The sequence below is a fragment of the Oncorhynchus kisutch genome, unplaced genomic scaffold, assembly GCF_002021735.2.
Source record: "Oncorhynchus kisutch isolate 150728-3 unplaced genomic scaffold, Okis_V2 scaffold745, whole genome shotgun sequence".
NCBI classification, from domain to species: Eukaryota; Metazoa; Chordata; class Actinopteri; order Salmoniformes; family Salmonidae; genus Oncorhynchus; species Oncorhynchus kisutch.
Genome location: NW_022262690.1, coordinates 105,954 through 123,497, shown reverse-complemented (window position 1 = coordinate 123,497; position 17,544 = coordinate 105,954). Strand labels below are relative to the sequence as shown.

Here is a 17,544-nt window from a genome sequence, read left to right as displayed (position 1 = left end):
GTGTAGAGGAGGCAGGTAGCCTAGTGGTTAGAGAGTAGAGGAGGCAGGTAGTCTAGTGGTTAGAGTGTAGAGGAGGCAGGTAGCCTAGTGGTTAGAGTGTAGAGGAGGTAGGTAGCCTAGTGGTTAGAGGAGGCAGGTAGTCTAGTGGTTAGAGTGTAGAGGAGGCAGGTAGACTAGTCGTTAGAGGAGGCAGGTAGTCTAGTGGTTAGAGTGTAGAGGAGGCAGGTAGCCTAGTGGCCAGAGTGTAGAGGAGGCAGGTAGCCTAGTGGTTAGAGTGTAGAGGAGGCAGGTAGACTAGTGGTTAGAGGAGGCAGGCAGCCTAGTGGTTAGAGTGTAGAGGAGGTAGGTAGACTAGTGGTTAGAGGAGGCAGGTAGTCTAGTGGTTAGAGTGTAGAGGAGGCAGGTAGACTAGTGGTTAGAGGAGGCAGGTAGACTAGTGGTTAGAGAGTTGGGCCAGTAACCGAAAGGTTTCTAGATCGAATCCCTGAGCTGACAAGGTAAAAATCTTTCTGCCCCCGAACAAGCCAGTTAACCCACCGTTCCCCGGGAGACCGTCATTTTAAATTAAGAATGTGTTCTTTAACTGACTTGCCTTGTTAAATAAAGGTTCAAATATGTTTATTTTCTCATTAAAATCAACACACACACCTTTCTCTGAATGTGCCAGCATTGAGCTCATTGGTTGGCTGCTGAGTGGGAGGAACGGCTCACAACAACAGCTGGAACGGAGTCAATGGAATGGAATCAATCCTGTAGTTTCCATGTGATTGATTCCATTCCATTGAATCCAGTTCCAGACATTACTATGAGCCGTTCCTCCCCTGAGCAGCCTCCACTGATAACTCACCAATGTGATAGGAGAAAAAAGGTCGACAGTTTGAATGGTGAGGCTATTCATTAACGAACATCTAAACCAACCACTTTAAATACACCGGACTGTGTTTTAAACTAGATACCTTTTGACTCGGTGTACACTAGCTAGCAAGCTCAGTTCTAATATCAAGAGACATATAGCTCGTAGTAGAACAGCTATGACAGCAGTCTTCAACTCCAGCCTGGTCTCAGAGCAAAACTATAACAGCAGTCTTCAACTCCAGCCTGGTCTCAGAGCAAAACTATGACAGCAGTCTTCAACTCCAGCCTGGTCTCAGAGCAAAACTATGACAGCAGTCTTCAACTCCAGCCTGGTCTCAGAGCAAAACTATGACAGCAGTCTTCAACTCCAGCCTGGTCTCAGAGCAAAACTATGACAGCAGTCTTCAACTCCAGCCTGGTCTCAGAGCAAAACTATGACAGCAGTCTTCAACTCCAGCCTGGTCTCAGATATGACAGCAGTCTTCAACTCCAGCCTGGTCTCAGAGCAAAACTATGACAGCAGTCTTCAACTCCAGCCTGGTCTCAGAGCAAAACTATGACAGCAGTCTTCAACTCCAGCCTGGTCTCAGAGCAAAACTATGACAGCAGTCTTCAACTCCAGCCTGGTCTCAGATATGACAGCAGTCTTCAACTCCAGCCTGGTCTCAGAGCAAAACTATGACAGCAGTCTTCAACTCCAGCCTGGTCTCAGAGCAAAACTATGACAGCAATCTTCAACTCCAGCCTGGTCTCAGAGCAAAACTATGACAGCAGTCTTCAACTCCAGCCTGGTCTCAGAGCAAAACTATGACAGCAGTCTTCAACTCCAGCCTGGTCTCAGATATGACAGCAGATGTATTAATTGGCAGTTATCAAAACGTATTATATTGACGTTAACAGTTGTGAGATTAGATTGCAGTCTTCAACTCCAGCCTGAGTTGTATGGCATTGAAACTCGTCTGGAGGTTTGATAGCACAGTGTCCAAAGAAGGGCCAGATGTATACAGAATGGTGTCGCCTGCGTAGAGGTGGATCAGGGAATCAACAGCAGCAAGAGCGACATTATTGATATATGCAGAGAAAAGAGTCGGCCCAAGAACTGAACCGTGTGGTACCCCCATAGAGACTGCCAGAGGTCCGGACAACATGCCCTCCGATTAGACACACTGAACTCTATCTGAGAAGTAGTTGATGAACCAGGCGAGGCAGTCGTTTGTAAAAACCAAGGCTACTGAGTCTGCCGATAAGAATACGGTGATTGACAGAGTCGAAAGCCTTGGCCAGGTCAATGAAGACGGCTGCACAGTACTGTCTTTTATCGATGGCGGTTATGATATCGTTTAGTACCTTGAGCGTGGCTGCGGTGCACCCGTGACCGGCTCAGAAGCCGGATTGCACAGCGGAGAAGGTACGGTGGGATTCGAAATGGTCAGTGATCTGTTTATGAACATGGCTTTCGAAGACTTTAGAAAGGCAGGGCAGGATGGATATAGGTCTGTAACAGTTTGGGTCTAGAGGTAGGGCAGGATGGATATAGGTCTGTAACAGTTTGGGTCTAGAGGCAGGGCAGGGCAGGATGGGTATAGGTCTGTAACAGTTTGGGTCTAGAGGTAGGGCAGGATGGATATAGGTCTGTAACAGTTTGGGTCTAGAGGTAGGGCAGGATGGATATAGGTCTGTAACAGTTTGGGTCTAGAGGCAGGGCAGGATGGGTATAGGTCTGTAACAGTTTGGAGTCTAGAGGCAGGGCAGGATGGGTATAGGTCTGTAACAGTTTGGAGTCTAAAGGCAGGGCAGGATGGGTATAGGTCTGTAACAGTTTGGGTCTAGAGGCAGGGCAGGATGGGTATAGGTCTGTAACAGTTTGGAGTCTAGAGGCAGGGCAGGATGGGTATAGGTCTGTAACAGTTTGGAGTCTAGAGGCAGGGCAGGATGGGTATAGGTCTGTAACAGTTTGGAGTCTAGAGGCAGGGTAGGATGGGTATAGGTCTGTAACAGTTTGGAGTCTAGAGGCAGGGCAGGATGGATATAGGTCTGTAACAGTTTGGAGTCTAGAGGCAGGGCAGGATGGGTATAGGTCTGTAACAGTTTGGAGTCTAGAGGCAGGGCAGGATGGGTATAGGTCTGTAACAGTTTGGAGTCTAGAGGCAGGGCAGGATGGGTATAGGTCTGTAACAGTTTGGAGTCTAGAGGCAGGGCAGGGCAGGATGGATATAGGTCTGTAACAGTTTGGAGTCTAGAGTGTCTCCCCCTTTGAAGATAACTTCAGTTTGTTGTTGTCGCCTTGTGTTATTATGAAATGATGAAATGGACATGTCTAGTTAATTGGCAGTTATCAAAACGTATTATATTGACGTTAACAGTTGTGAGATTAGATTGCAGTCTTCAACTCCAGCCTGGTCTCAGAGCAAAACGTAGTAGAATAGCTATGACAGCAGTCTTCGACAGGTTAAACATAAACAAATAGACCAATCAAACAAACAACGGCTGTTGTTGCCAAGCAACCTCAGTTCATATACATATTTAATGAAGTGATTGAAATGACCTTCATCCTCAATAGTCTATTCCAGCAGACTACCGGGGGGAAAACAAGCATCTCAACAACAACAACAACAACAACAACAACAACACCACCAACAACAACACCAACAACACCTCGCTACTCATGTTCGCTACTCTCATTTGTCTGTTAATTTGAACCATTCAAGCTGCTAAAATCATTCAGTTTACATCTTGACTACTGCAGACTATCTGAAATGAGAGGTGGGCCTTGTGTGTGTGTGTGTGTGTGTGTATCATGTGCTGCTTAGGTCTCTGAAATAAGATGCAGGACTCGTGTGTGTGTGTGTGTGTGTATCATGTGCTGCTTAGGTCTCTGAAATAAGATGCAGGACTCGTGTGTGTGTGTGTGTGTGTGTGTCTGTGTGTGTGCGTGTGTGTGTGTGTGTATCATGTGTTGTTTAGGTCTCTGAAATAAGATGCAGGACTCGTGTGTGTATCATGTGTTGTCTATGCCTATTGAAATGACAAGTCAATCTCACAAATGGGCCATTTATAACCGTTTGTAGTCTTAACATGGTGGTTTGTTGCATATGGCCCATATACCACGGCTAACGGCTGTATCCAGGCCCTTGGGATTTGTTGCAAACATAGCAGCTACTCTTCCTGGGGTCCAAACAGAACACAGAACACAGAGCACAGAACACAGAGCACAGAGCACAGAACACAGAGCACAGAACACAGAGCACAGAGCACAGAACACAGAGCACAGAACACAGAGCACAGAACACAGAGCACAGAGCACAGAACACAGAGCACAGAACACAGAGCACAGAACACAGAGCACAGAGCACAGAACACAGAGCACAGAACACAGAGCACAGAACACAGAGCACAGAATACAGAGCACAGAACACAGAGCACAGAACACAGAGCACAGAACACAGAGCACAGAACACAGAGCACAGAACAGAACATCAATAGACAAGAACAGCTCAAGAACAGACCTATATACATTATTAAAAAGGCTCATGTAGCCTCCATATCAACGCAAACACACACTATCTGGGTCCAATAGGGGAGAGGCGTTGTGCCGTGGGTCCAATAGGGGAGAGGCGTTGTGCCGTGGGTCCAATAGGGGAGAGGCGTTGTGCTGTGGGTCCAATAGGGGAGAGGCGTTGTGCTGTGGGTCCAATAGGGGAGAGGCGTTGTGCCGTGGGTCCAATAGGGGAGAGGCGTTGTGCTGTGGGTCCAATAGGGGAGAGGCGTTGTGCCGTGGGTCCAATAGGGGAGAGGCGTTGTGCTGTGGGTCCAATAGGGGAGAGGCGTTGTGCTGTGGGTCCAATAGGGGAGAGGCGTTGTGCTGTGGGTCCAATAGGGGAGAAGCGTTGTGCTGTGGGTCCAATAGGGGAGAGGCGTTGTGCTGTGGGTCCAATAGGGGAGAGGCGTTGTGCCGTGGGTCCAATAGGGGAGAGGCGTTGTGCTGTGGGTCCAATAGGGGAGAGGCGTTGTGCTGTGGGTCCAATAGGGGAGAGGCGTTGTGCCGTGGGTCCAATAGGGGAGAGGCGTTGTGCTGTGGGTCCAATAGGGGAGAGGCGTTGTGCTGTGGGTCCAATAGGGGAGAGGCGTTGTGCTGTGGGTCCAATAGGGGAGAGGCGTTGTGCTGTGGGTCCAATAGGGGAGAGGCGTTGTGCTGTGGGTCCAATAGGGGAGAGGCGTTGTGCTGTGGGTCCAATAGGGGAGAGGCGTTGTGCTGTGGGTCCAATAGGGGAGAGGCGTTGTGCCGTGGGTCCAATAGGGGAGAGGCGTTGTGCCGTGGGTCCAATAGGGGAGAGGCGTTGTGCTGTGGGTCCAATAGGGGAGAGGCGTTGTGCTGTGGGTCCAATAGGGGAGAGGCGTTGTGCTGTGGGTCCAATAGGGGAGAGGCGTTGTGCTGTGGGTCCAATAGGGGAGAGGCGTTGTGCTGTGGGTCCAATAGGGGAGAGGCGTTGTGCTGTGGGTCCAATAGGGGAGAGGCGTTGTGCTGTGGGTCCAATAGGGGAGAGGCGTTGTGCTGTGGGTCCAATAGGGGAGAGGCGTTGTGCTGTGGGTCAAATAGGGGAGAGGCGTTGTGCTGTGGGTCCAATAGGGGAGGGGCGTTGTGCTGTGGGTCCAATAGGGGAGAGGCGTTGTGCTGTGGGTCCAATAGGGGAGAGGCGTTGTGCTGTGGGTCCAATAGGGGAGAGGCGTTGTGCTGTGGGTCCAATAGGGGAGAGGCGTTGTGCTGTGGGTCCAATAGGGGAGAGGCGTTGTGCTCTGGGTCCAATAGGGGAGAAGCGTTGTGCTGTGGGTCCAATAGGGGAGAGGCGTTGTGCTGTGGGTCCAATAGGGGAGAGGCGTTGTGCCGTGGGTCCAATAGGGGAGAGGCGTTGTGCTCTGGGTCCAATAGGGGAGAAGCGTTGTGCTCTGGGTCCAATAGGGGAGAGGCGTTGTGCTGTGGGTCCAATAGGGGAGAGGCGTTGTGCTCTGGGTCCAATAGGGGAGAGGCGTTGTGCCGTGGGTCCAATAGGGGAGAGGCGTTGTGCTGTGGGTCCAATAGGGGAGAGGCGTTGTGCCGTGGGTCCAATAGGGGAGAGGCGTTGTGCTCTGGGTCCAATAGGGGAGAGGCGTTGTGCCGTGGGTCCAATAGGGGAGAGGCGTTGTGCTGTGGGTCCAATAGGGGAGAGGCGTTGTGCCGTGGGTCCAATAGGGGAGAGGCGTTGTGCTGTGGGTCCAATAGGGGAGGGGCGTTGTGCCGTGGGTCCAATAGGGGAGAGGCGTTGTGCTGTGGGTCCAATAGGGGAGGGGCGTTGTGCTGTGGGTCCAATAGGGGAGGGGCGTTGTGCTGTGGGTCCAATAGGGGAGAGGCGTTGTGCTGTGGGTCCAATAGGGGAGAGGCGTTGTGCTGTGGGTCCAATAGGGGAGAGGCGTTGTGCTGTGGGTCCAATAGGGGAGAGGCGTTGTGCTGTGGGTCCAATAGGGGAGAGGCGTTGTGCTGTGGGTCCAATAGGGGAGAGGCGTTGTGCTGTGGGTCCAATAGGGGAGAGGCGTTGTGCTGTGGGTCCAATAGGGGAGAGGCGTTGTGCTGTGGGTCCAATAGGGGAGAGGCGTTGTGCTCTGGGTCCAATAGGGGAGAAGCGTTGTGCTGTGGGTCCAATAGGGGAGAGGCGTTGTGCTGTGGGTCCAATAGGGGAGAGGCGTTGTGCTGTGGGTCCAATAGGGGAGAGGCGTTGTGCTGTGGGTCCAATAGGGGAGAGGCGTTGTGCTGTGGGTCCAATAGGGGAGAGGCGTTGTGCTGTGGGTCCAATAGGGGAGAGGCGTTGTGCTGTGGGTCCAATAGGGGAGAGGCGTTGTGCTGTGGGTCCAATAGGGGAGAGGCGTTGTGCTGTGGGTCCAATAGGGGAGAGGCGTTGTGCTGTGGGTCCAATAGGGGAGAGGCGTTGTGCTGTGGGTCCAATAGGGGAGAGGCGTTGTGCTGTGGGTCAAATAGGGGAGAGGCGTTGTGCTGTGGGTCCAATAGGGGAGGGGCGTTGTGCTGTGGGTCCAATAGGGGAGAGGCGTTGTGCTGTGGGTCCAATAGGGGAGAGGCGTTGTGCTGTGGGTCCAATAGGGGAGAGGCGTTGTGCTGTGGGTCCAATAGGGGAGAGGCGTTGTGCTGTGGGTCCAATAGGGGAGAGGCGTTGTGCTCTGGGTCCAATAGGGGAGAAGCGTTGTGCTGTGGGTCCAATAGGGGAGAGGCGTTGTGCTGTGGGTCCAATAGGGGAGAGGCGTTGTGCCGTGGGTCCAATAGGGGAGAGGCGTTGTGCTCTGGGTCCAATAGGGGAGAAGCGTTGTGCTCTGGGTCCAATAGGGGAGAGGCGTTGTGCTGTGGGTCCAATAGGGGAGAGGCGTTGTGCTCTGGGTCCAATAGGGGAGAGGCGTTGTGCTGTGGGTCCAATAGGGGAGAGGCGTTGTGCTCTGGGTCCAATAGGGGAGAAGCGTTGTGCTGTGGGTCCAATAGGGGAGGGGCGTTGTGCCGTGGGTCCAATAGGGGAGAGGCGTTGTGCTGTGGGTCCAATAGGGGAGGGGCGTTGTGCCGTGGGTCCAATAGGGGAGAGGCGTTGTGCTGTGGGTCCAATAGGGGAGAGGCGTTGTGCTGTGGGTCCAATAGGGGAGAGGCGTTGTGCCGTGGGTCCAATAGGGGAGAGGCGTTGTGCTGTGGGTCCAATAGGGGAGGGGCGTTGTGCTGTGGGTCCAATAGGGGAGAGGCGTTGTGCTGTGGGTCCAATAGGGGAGAGGCGTTGTGCTGTGGGTCCAATAGGGGAGGGGCGTTGTGCTGTGGGTCCAATAGGGGAGAGGCGTTGTGCTGTGGGTCCAATAGGGGAGAGGCGTTGTGCTGTGGGTCCAATAGGGGAGAGGCGTTGTGCTGTGGGTCCAATAGGGGAGAGGCGTTGTGCTGTGGGTCCAATAGGGGAGAGGCGTTGTGCTCTGGGTCCAATAGGGGAGAAGCGTTGTGCTGTGGGTCCAATAGGGGAGAGGCGTTGTGCTGTGGGTCCAATAGGGGAGAGGCGTTGTGCCGTGGGTCCAATAGGGGAGAGGCGTTGTGCTCTGGGTCCAATAGGGGAGAAGCGTTGTGCTCTGGGTCCAATAGGGGAGAGGCGTTGTGCTGTGGGTCCAATAGGGGAGAGGCGTTGTGCTCTGGGTCCAATAGGGGAGAGGCGTTGTGCCGTGGGTCCAATAGGGGAGAGGCGTTGTGCTGTGGGTCCAATAGGGGAGAGGCGTTGTGCCGTGGGTCCAATAGGGGAGAGGCGTTGTGCTGTGGGTCCAATAGGGGAGGGGCGTTGTGCCGTGGGTCCAATAGGGGAGAGGCGTTGTGCTGTGGGTCCAATAGGGGAGGGGCGTTGTGCCGTGGGTCCAATAGGGGAGAGGCGTTGTGCTGTGGGTCCAATAGGGGAGAGGCGTTGTGCTGTGGGTCCAATAGGGGAGAGGCGTTGTGCCGTGGGTCCAATAGGGGAGAGGCGTTGTGCTGTGGGTCCAATAGGGGAGAGGCGTTGTGCTGTGGGTCCAATAGGGGAGAGGCGTTGTGCTGTGGGTCCAATAGGGGAGAGGCGTTGTGCTGTGGGTCCAATAGGGGAGAGGCGTTGTGCTGTGGGTCCAATAGGGGAGAGGCGTTGTGCTGTGGGTCCAATAGGGGAGAGGCGTTGTGCTGTGGGTCCAATAGGGGAGGGGCGTTGTGCCGTGGGTCCAATAGGGGAGAGGCGTTGTGCTGTGGGTCCAATAGGGGAGAGGCGTTGTGCTGTGGGTCCAATAGGGGAGAGGCGTTGTGCTGTGGGTCCAATAGGGGAGAGGCGTTGTGCTGTGGGTCCAATAGGGGAGAGGCGTTGTGCTGTGGGTCCAATAGGGGAGAGGCGTTGTGCTGTGGGTCCAATAGGGGAGAGGCGTTGTGCTGTGGGTCCAATAGGGGAGAGGCGTTGTGCTGTGGGTCCAATAGGGGAGAGGCGTTGTGCTGTGGGTCCAATAGGGGAGAGGCGTTGTGCTGGGGGTCCAATAGGGGAGAGGCGTTGTGCTGTGAGGTGTGGCTTTATCTGGTTTGCTGTTTATTTAAAGCAATATGAGATGGAAGGAAGTTCCATGCAATAATGGCTCCATATAATACTGTATGTTTTCTTCAATTTGTTCTGGATCTGGGGACTGTGAAAAGACCCCAGAGGGGCACGTCTGGTGGGGGAAGTGTGTGTGTCAGAGCTGTCTGTAAGTTGATTGTGAAAACAATCTGGGATTTAAATACTGATTGGCCACTGCAGACGTTTCCTGGACTTAACCGTTTCCTGGACTTAACCGTGATATATTGGCCATATACCACCCCCCCCCCCCCCCCTCATGCCTTGTGTCTTAAATCACAGCAGTCAAACGAATTAAAATACATGTGGATGGAACTGGTGAGTTTAAATAACAAGGTGAATTACATGTGGATGGAACTGGTGAGTTTAAATAACAAGGTGAATTACATGTGGATGGAACTGGTGAGTTTAAATAACAAGGTGAAATACATGTGGATGGAACTGGTGAGTTTAAATAACAAGGTGAATTACATGTGGATGGAACTGGTGAGTTTAAATAACAAGGTGAAATACATGTGGATGGAACTGGTGAGTTTAAATAACAAGGTGAATTACATGTGGATGGAAACTGGTGAGTTTAAATAACAAGGTGAATTACATGTGGATGGAACTGGTGAGTTTAAATAACAAGGTGAATTACATGTGGATGGAACTGGTGAGTTTAAATAACAAGGTGAATTACATGTGGATGGAACTGGTGAGTTTAAATAACAAGGTGAAATACATGTGGATGGAACTGGTGAGTTTAAATAACAAGGTGAAATACATGTGGATGGAAACTGGTGAGTTTAAATAACAAGGTGAAATACATGTGGATGGAACTGGTGAGTTTAAATAACAAGGTGAATTACATGTGGATGGAACTGGTGAGTTTAAATAACAAGGTGAATACATGTGGATGGAAACTGGTGAGTTTAAATAACAAGGTGAATTACATGTGGATGGAACTGGTGAGTTTAAATAACAAGGTGAATTACATGTGGATGGAACTGGTGAGTTTAAATAACAAGGTGAATTACATGTGGATGGAACTGGTGAGTTTAAATAACAAGGTGAATTACATGTGGATGGAACTGGTGAGTTTAAATAACAGGTGAATTACATGTGGATGGAACTGGTGAGTTTAAATAACAAGGTGAATTACATGTGGATGGAAACTGGTGAGTTTAAATAACAAGGTGAATTACATGTGGATGGAAACTGGTGAGTTTAAATAACAAGGTGAATTACATGTGGATGGAACTGGTGAGTTTAAATAACAAGGTGAATTACATGTGGATGGAACTGGTGAGTTTAAATAACAAGGTGAATTACATGTGGATGGAACTGGTGAGTTTAAATAACAAGGTGAAATACATGTGGATGGAACTGGTGAGTTTAAATAACAAGGTGAAATACATGTGGATGGAACTGGTGAGTTTTAATAACAAGGTGAAATACATGTGGATGGAAACTGGTGAGTTTAAATAACAAGGTGAAATACATGTGGATGGAACTGGTGAGTTTAAATAACAAGGTGAAATACATGTGGATGGAACTGGTGAGTTTAAATAACAAGGTGAAATACATGTGGATGGAACTGGTGAGTTTAAATAACAAGGTGAATTACATGTGGATGGAACTGGTGAGTTTAAATAACAAGGTGAATTACATGTGGATGGAACTGGTGAGTTTAAATAACAAGGTGAATTACATGTGGATGGAACTGGTGAGTTTAAATAACAAGGTGAAATACATGTGGATGGAACTGGTGAGTTTAAATAACAAGGTGAATTACATGTGGATGGAACTGGTGAGTTTAAATAACAAGGTGAATTACATGTGGATGGAACTGGTGAGTTTAAATAACAAGGTGAAATACATGTGGATGGAACTGGTGAGTTTAAATAACAAGGTGAAATACATGTGGATGGAACTGGTGAGTTTAAATAACAAGGTGAAATACATGTGGATGGAAACTGGTGAGTTTAAATAACAAGGTGAATTACATGTGGATGGAACTGGTGAGTTTAAATAACAAGGTGAATTACATGTGGATGGAACTGGTGAGTTTAAATAACAAGGTGAAATACATGTGGATGGAACTGGTGAGTTTAAATAACAAGGTGAATTACATGTGGATGGAACTGGTGAGTTTAAATAACAAGGTGAATTACATGTGGATGGAACTGGTGAGTTTAAATAACAAGGTGAATTACATGTGGATGGAACTGGTGAGTTTAAATAACAAGGTGAATTACATGTGGATGGAACTGGTGAGTTTAAATAACAAGGTGAATTACATGTGGATGGAACTGGTGAGTTTAAATAACAAGGTGAATTACATGTGGATGGAACTGGTGAGTTTAAATAACAAGGTGAATTACATGTGGATGGAACTGGTGAGTTTAAATAACAAGGTGAATTACATGTGGATGGAACTGGTGAGTTTAAATAACAAGGTGAATTACATGTGGATGGAACTGGTGAGTTTAAATAACAAGGTGAATTACATGTGGATGGAACTGGTGAGTTTAAATAACAAGGTGAATTACATGTGGATGGAACTGGTGAGTTTAAATAACAAGGTGAATTACATGTGGATGGAACTGGTGAGTTTAAATAACAAGGTGAATTACATGTGGATGGAACTGGTGAGTTTAAATAACAAGGTGAAATACATGTGGATGGAACTGGTGAGTTTAAATAACAAGGTGAATTACATGTGGATGGAACTGGTGAGTTTAAATAACAAGGTGAAATACATGTGGATGGAACTGGTGAGTTTAAATAACAAGGTGAAATACATGTGGATGGAACTGGTGAGTTTAAATAACAAGGTGAATTACATGTGGATGGAACTGGTGAGTTTAAATAACAAGGTGAATTACATGTGGATGGAACTGGTGAGTTTAAATAACAAGGTGAATTACATGTGGATGGAAACTGGTGAGTTTAAATAACAAGGTGAATTACATGTGGATGGAAACTGGTGAGTTTAAATAACTTTTTTGGTTTATTCCACTTGTTTTTGGCCAATGTAAACATGTAAACATGTAAACATGTAAACATGTAAACAATGTAAACAATGTGAACATGTAAACAATGTAAACAATGTAAACAATGTGAACATGTAAACAATGTAAACCATGTAAACATGTAAAGAATGTGAACATGTAAACAATGCGAACATGTAAACATGTAAACAATGTAAACATGTAAACAATGTAAACATGTAAACATGTAAACAATGTAAACAATGTGAACATGTAAACAATGTAAACAATGTGAACATGTAAACAATGTAAACATGTAAACAATGTAAACAATGTAAACATGTAAAGAATGTGAACATGTAAACAATGTGAACATGTAAACAATGTAAACATGTAAACAATGTAAACAATGTAAACAATGTGAACATGTAAACAATGTAAACATGTAAACAATGTAAACAATGTAAACAATGTGAACATGTAAACATGTGAACATGTAAACAATGTAAACATGTAAACAATGTAAACATGTAAACATGTAAACAATGTAAACAATGTGAACATGTAAACAATGTAAACAATGTGAACATGTAAACAATGTAAACATGTAAACAATGTAAACATGTAAACAATGTAAGCATGTAACAATGTAAACATGTAAACAATGTAAACAATGTAAACATGTAAACAATGTAAACAATGTAAACATGTAAACATGTAAACAATGTAAACATGTAAACAATGTAAACATGTAAACCTGTAAACAATGTAAACAATGTAAACATGAAAACATGTAAACAATGTAAACAATGTGAACATGTAAACAATGTAAACAATGTAAACAATGTAAACAATGTGAACATGTAAACAATGTGAACATGTAAATAATGTAAACAATGTAAACATGTAAACAATGTAAACATGTAAAGAATGTAAACATATAAACAATGTAAACATGTTTCCCCATGACAATAAAGACCCTCGAACAGCAGCTAGTTATAGTAACCATAACAAACACGGTATAGCTAGTTATAGTAACCATAACAAACACGTTATAGCTAGTTATAGTAACCATAACAAACACGCTATAGCTAGTTATAGTAACCATAACAAACACGGTAACTAGTTATAGTAACCATAACAACCACGTTATAGCTAGTTATAGTAACATAACAAACACAGTAACTAGTTATAGTAACCATAACAAACACGCTATAGCTAGTTATAGTAACCATAACAACCACGTTATAGCTAGTTATAGTAACATAACAAACACAGTAACTAGTTATAGTAACCATAACAAACACGTTATAGCTAGTTATAGTAACCATAACAAACACGGCAGCTAGTTATAGTAACCATAACAAACACGGTAACTAGTTATAGTAACCATAACAAACACGGCAGCTAGTTATAGTAACCATAACAAACACGGTAACTAGTTATAGTAACCATAACAAACACGCCAGCTAGTTATAGTAACCATAACAAACACGGCAGCTAGTTATAGTAACCATAACAAACACGGTAGCTAGTTATAGTAACCATAACAAACACGGTAGCTAGTTATAGTAACCATAACAAACACGTTATAGCTAGTTATAGTAACATAACAAACACGGCAGCTAGTTATAGTAACCATAACAAACACGTTATAGCTAGTTATAGTAACCATAACAAACACGTTATAGCTAGTTATAGTAACCATAACAAACACGGCAGCTAGTTATAGTAACCATAACAAACACGGTATAGCTAGTTATAGTAACCATAACAAACACGTTATAGCTAGTTATAGTAACCATAACAAGCACGGTGTAGCTAGTTATAGTAACCATAACAAACACGGTAACTAGTTATAGTAACCATAACAAACACGTTATAGCTAGTTATAGTAACCATAACAAACACGTTATAGCTAGTTATAGTAACCATAACAAACACGGTAACTAGTTATAGTAACCATAACAAACACGGCAGCTAGTTATATTAACCATAACAAACACGTTATAGCTAGTTATAGTAACCATAACAAACACAGCAGCTAGTTATAGTAACCATAACAAACACAGTAGCTAGTTATAGTAACCATAACAAACACAGCAGCTAGTTATAGTAACCATAACAAACACGTTATAGCTAGTTATAGTAACCATAACAAACACGGTAACTAGTTATAGTAACCATAACAAACACGTTATAGCTAGTTATAGTAACCATAACAAACACGTTATAGCTAGTTATAGTAACCATAACAAACACGGTAACTAGTTATAGTAACCATAACAAACACGGCAGCTAGTTATAGTAACCATAACAAACACGTTATAGCTAGTTATAGTAACCATAACAAACACGTTATAGCTAGTTATAGTAACCATAACAAACACGGCAGCTAGTTATAGTAACCATAACAAACACGTTATAGCTAGTTATAGTAACCATAACAAACACGTTATAGCTAGTTATAGTAACCATAACAAACACGTTATAGCTAGTTATAGTAACCATAACAAACACATTATAGCTAGTTATAGTAACCATAACAAACACGTTATAGCTAGTTATAGTAACCATAACAAACACGTTATAGCTAGTTATAGTAACCATAACAAACACGTTATAGCTAATTATAGTAACCATAACAAACACGTTATAGCTAGTTATAGTAACCATAACAAACACGGTAACTAGTTATAGTAACCATAACAAACACGGCAGCTAGTTATAGTAACCATAACAAACACGTTATAGCTAGTTATAGTAACCATAACAAGCACGGTGTAGCTAGTTATAGTAACCATAACAAACACGGTAACTAGTTATAGTAACCATAACAAACACGTTATAGCTAGTTATAGTAACCATAACAAACATTGCAGCTAGTTATAGTAACCATAACAAACACGTTATAGCTAGTTATAGTAACCATAACAAACACGGCAGCTAGTTATAGTAACCATAACAAACACGGTAGCTAGTTATAGTAACCATAACAAACACGGCAGCTAGTTATAGTAACCATAACAAACATGGCAGCTAGTTATAGTAACCATAACAAACACGTTATAGCTAGTTGTAGTAACCATAACAAACACGGTAGCTAGTTATAGTAACCATAACAAACACGCTATAGCTAGTTATAGTAACCATAACAAACACGTTATAGCTAGTTATAGTAACCATAACAAACACGTTATAACTAGTTATAGTAACCATAACAAACACGGTAGCTAGTTATAGTAACCATAACAAACACGTTATAGCTAGTTATAGTAACCATAACAAACACGCTATAGCTAGTTATAGTAACCATAACAAACACGTTATAGCTAGTTATAGTAACCATAACAAACACGTTATAGCTAGTTATAGTAACCATAACAAACACGTTATAGCTAGTTATAGTAACCATAACAAACACAGTAGCTAGTTATAGTAACCATAACAAACACGGTAACTAGTTATAGTAACCATAACAAACACGTTATAGCTAGTTATAGTAACCATAACAAACATGGCAGCTAGTTATAGTAACCATAACAAACACGGTATAGCTAGTTATAGTAACCATAACAAACACGGTAACTAGTTATAGTAACATAACAAACACGGTAACTAGTTATAGTAACCATAACAAACACGGTAACTAGTTATAGTAACATAACAAACACGGTAACTAGTTATAGTAACCATAACAAACACGGCAGCTAGTTATAGTAACCATAACAAACACGTTATAGCTAGTTATAGTAACCATAACAAACACGGCAGCTAGTTATACTAACCATAACAAACACGGCACCTAGTTATACTAACCATAACAAACACGGCAGCTAGTTATAGTAACCATAACAAACACGTTATAGCTAGTTATAGTAACCATAACAAACACGTTATAGCTAGTTAAGCTAATCCAACTAGCTTGTTAGCTGCTAGAAATCATGGACTTCTATGAGGTGTTTTTACAGGGACGTACATTGGAAACAACCAAGACAGGACAAAGAGAAACGGAGTCAACAAAAAACGGACATGCTAAACTACCTGCAGTTATTAAAGACAGCTTGCAAAGGCATTTAGCATTAGCGGCTAACGTTAGTAACCTGCTGTTATTAAAGGCATTTAGCATTAGTGGCTAACGTCAGTTACCTGCTGTTATTAAAGGCATTTAGCATTAGCGGCTAACGTTAGTTACCTGACGTTGTTAAAGGCAGCTTGTAAAGGCATTTAGCATTAGTGGCTAACGTCAGTTACCTGCTGTTTTTAAAGGCATTTAGCATTAGCGGCTAACGTTAGTTACCTGACGTTGTTAAAGGCAGCTTGTAAAGGCATTTAGCATTAGCGGCTAACGATAGTTACCTGCAGTTGTAAAGGTATTTAGCATTAGCGGCTAACGTTAGTTACCTGCTGTTGAAAAGGTATCTAGCATTAGCGGCTAACGTCAGTTACCTGCCGTTATTAAAGGCAGCTTGTAAAGGTATTTAGCATTAGCAGCTAACGTGAGTTACCTGCTGTTATTAAAGACAGCTTGTAAAGGTATCTAGCATTAGCGGCTAACGTTACAGCTAAACCGGGTTTAACTCATGTTGTGGATCTTTCCCTATTTGTACTTTGGGGATGTAAAATCGCTTCCAAGTTCAAAAGGCCATTTAAAAAAAGATGCCCAGGTTTCTTCTTACCGACGCAGTTGATCAGTTTGTGCCGCCAGGTATCGAGTTCCCGCTTGAATCCGTTCCTTTCTACGGTGCATTTGGAGCTGCGGCACCGGGCAGCCATTCTGTCTGCCTCCTCCTTTCACCCTGCTCGGTCTCTCTTTGCGTCACCAGGAGTCAATCTCCGCTCATCACGACTGACCTCTCTCTCTCTCTCTCTCTCTCTCTCTCTCTCTGTCTCTCTCTCTCTCTCTCTCCCTGTCTCTCCCTGTCTCTTTCTCTCTCTGTCTCTCCCTGTCTCTTTCTCTCTCTGTCTCTCTCTCTTTCTCTCTCCCTCTCTCTTGTATTTACAATGGTGTGTGTTCTTCACTGGTTGCCCTTTTCTTGTGGCAACAGGTCACAAATATTGCTGCTGTGATGGCACTCTCATTTACATTGCGCCCTGGCCAAGATAACGCGAAGCAGTTCGACACATACAACAACACAGAGTTACACATGGAGTAAAACAAACATACAGTCAATAATACAGTATAAACAAGTCTATATATGATGTGAGCAAATGAGGTGAGATAAGGGAGGTAAAGGTAAAAAAGGCCATGGTGGCAAAGTAAATACAATATAGCTGTAACGATATTCTTCGCCCTCCTCTGACGAGGAGTCAGAAATGTCGGACCAATGCGCAGCGTGGTATGTGTTCATGATGTTTATTGACTGAACACTGAAAATACAAAATAACAACATGAACTAAACGAAAACCGAAACAGTCCTGAAAGGTGCAGAAAACACTAGACAGAAAAAAAATAACCCATAAAACACAGGTGGGAAAAGGCTGCCTAAATATGATTCTCAATCAGAGACAACGAACGACAGCTGCCTCTGATTGAGAACCATACCAGGCCAAACACATAAACACAGGTGGGAAAAGGCTGCCTAAATATGATTCTC

At 44.7% G+C, this 17,544-nt stretch overlaps 1 protein-coding gene across 3 annotated transcripts in view; it reads right to left on the bottom strand.

The window, feature by feature from the left end:
• Window positions 1-16,834, bottom strand: part of LOC109887364 (uncharacterized) — a 66,697-nt gene extending 49,863 nt beyond the window's left edge. For 2 of the 3 annotated variants that reach the window (XM_031816115.1, XM_031816114.1), the window contains exon 1: window positions 16,627-16,834. In XM_031816115.1, the coding sequence (XP_031671975.1) occupies window positions 16,627-16,723 (97 nt within the window). In that variant the 5' untranslated portion in view covers window positions 16,724-16,834. The remainder of the gene's footprint in view (window positions 1-16,626) is intronic. The other variant, XM_031816113.1, reaches the window with a different exon arrangement.
• Window positions 16,835-17,544: the final 710 nt, after the last annotated feature.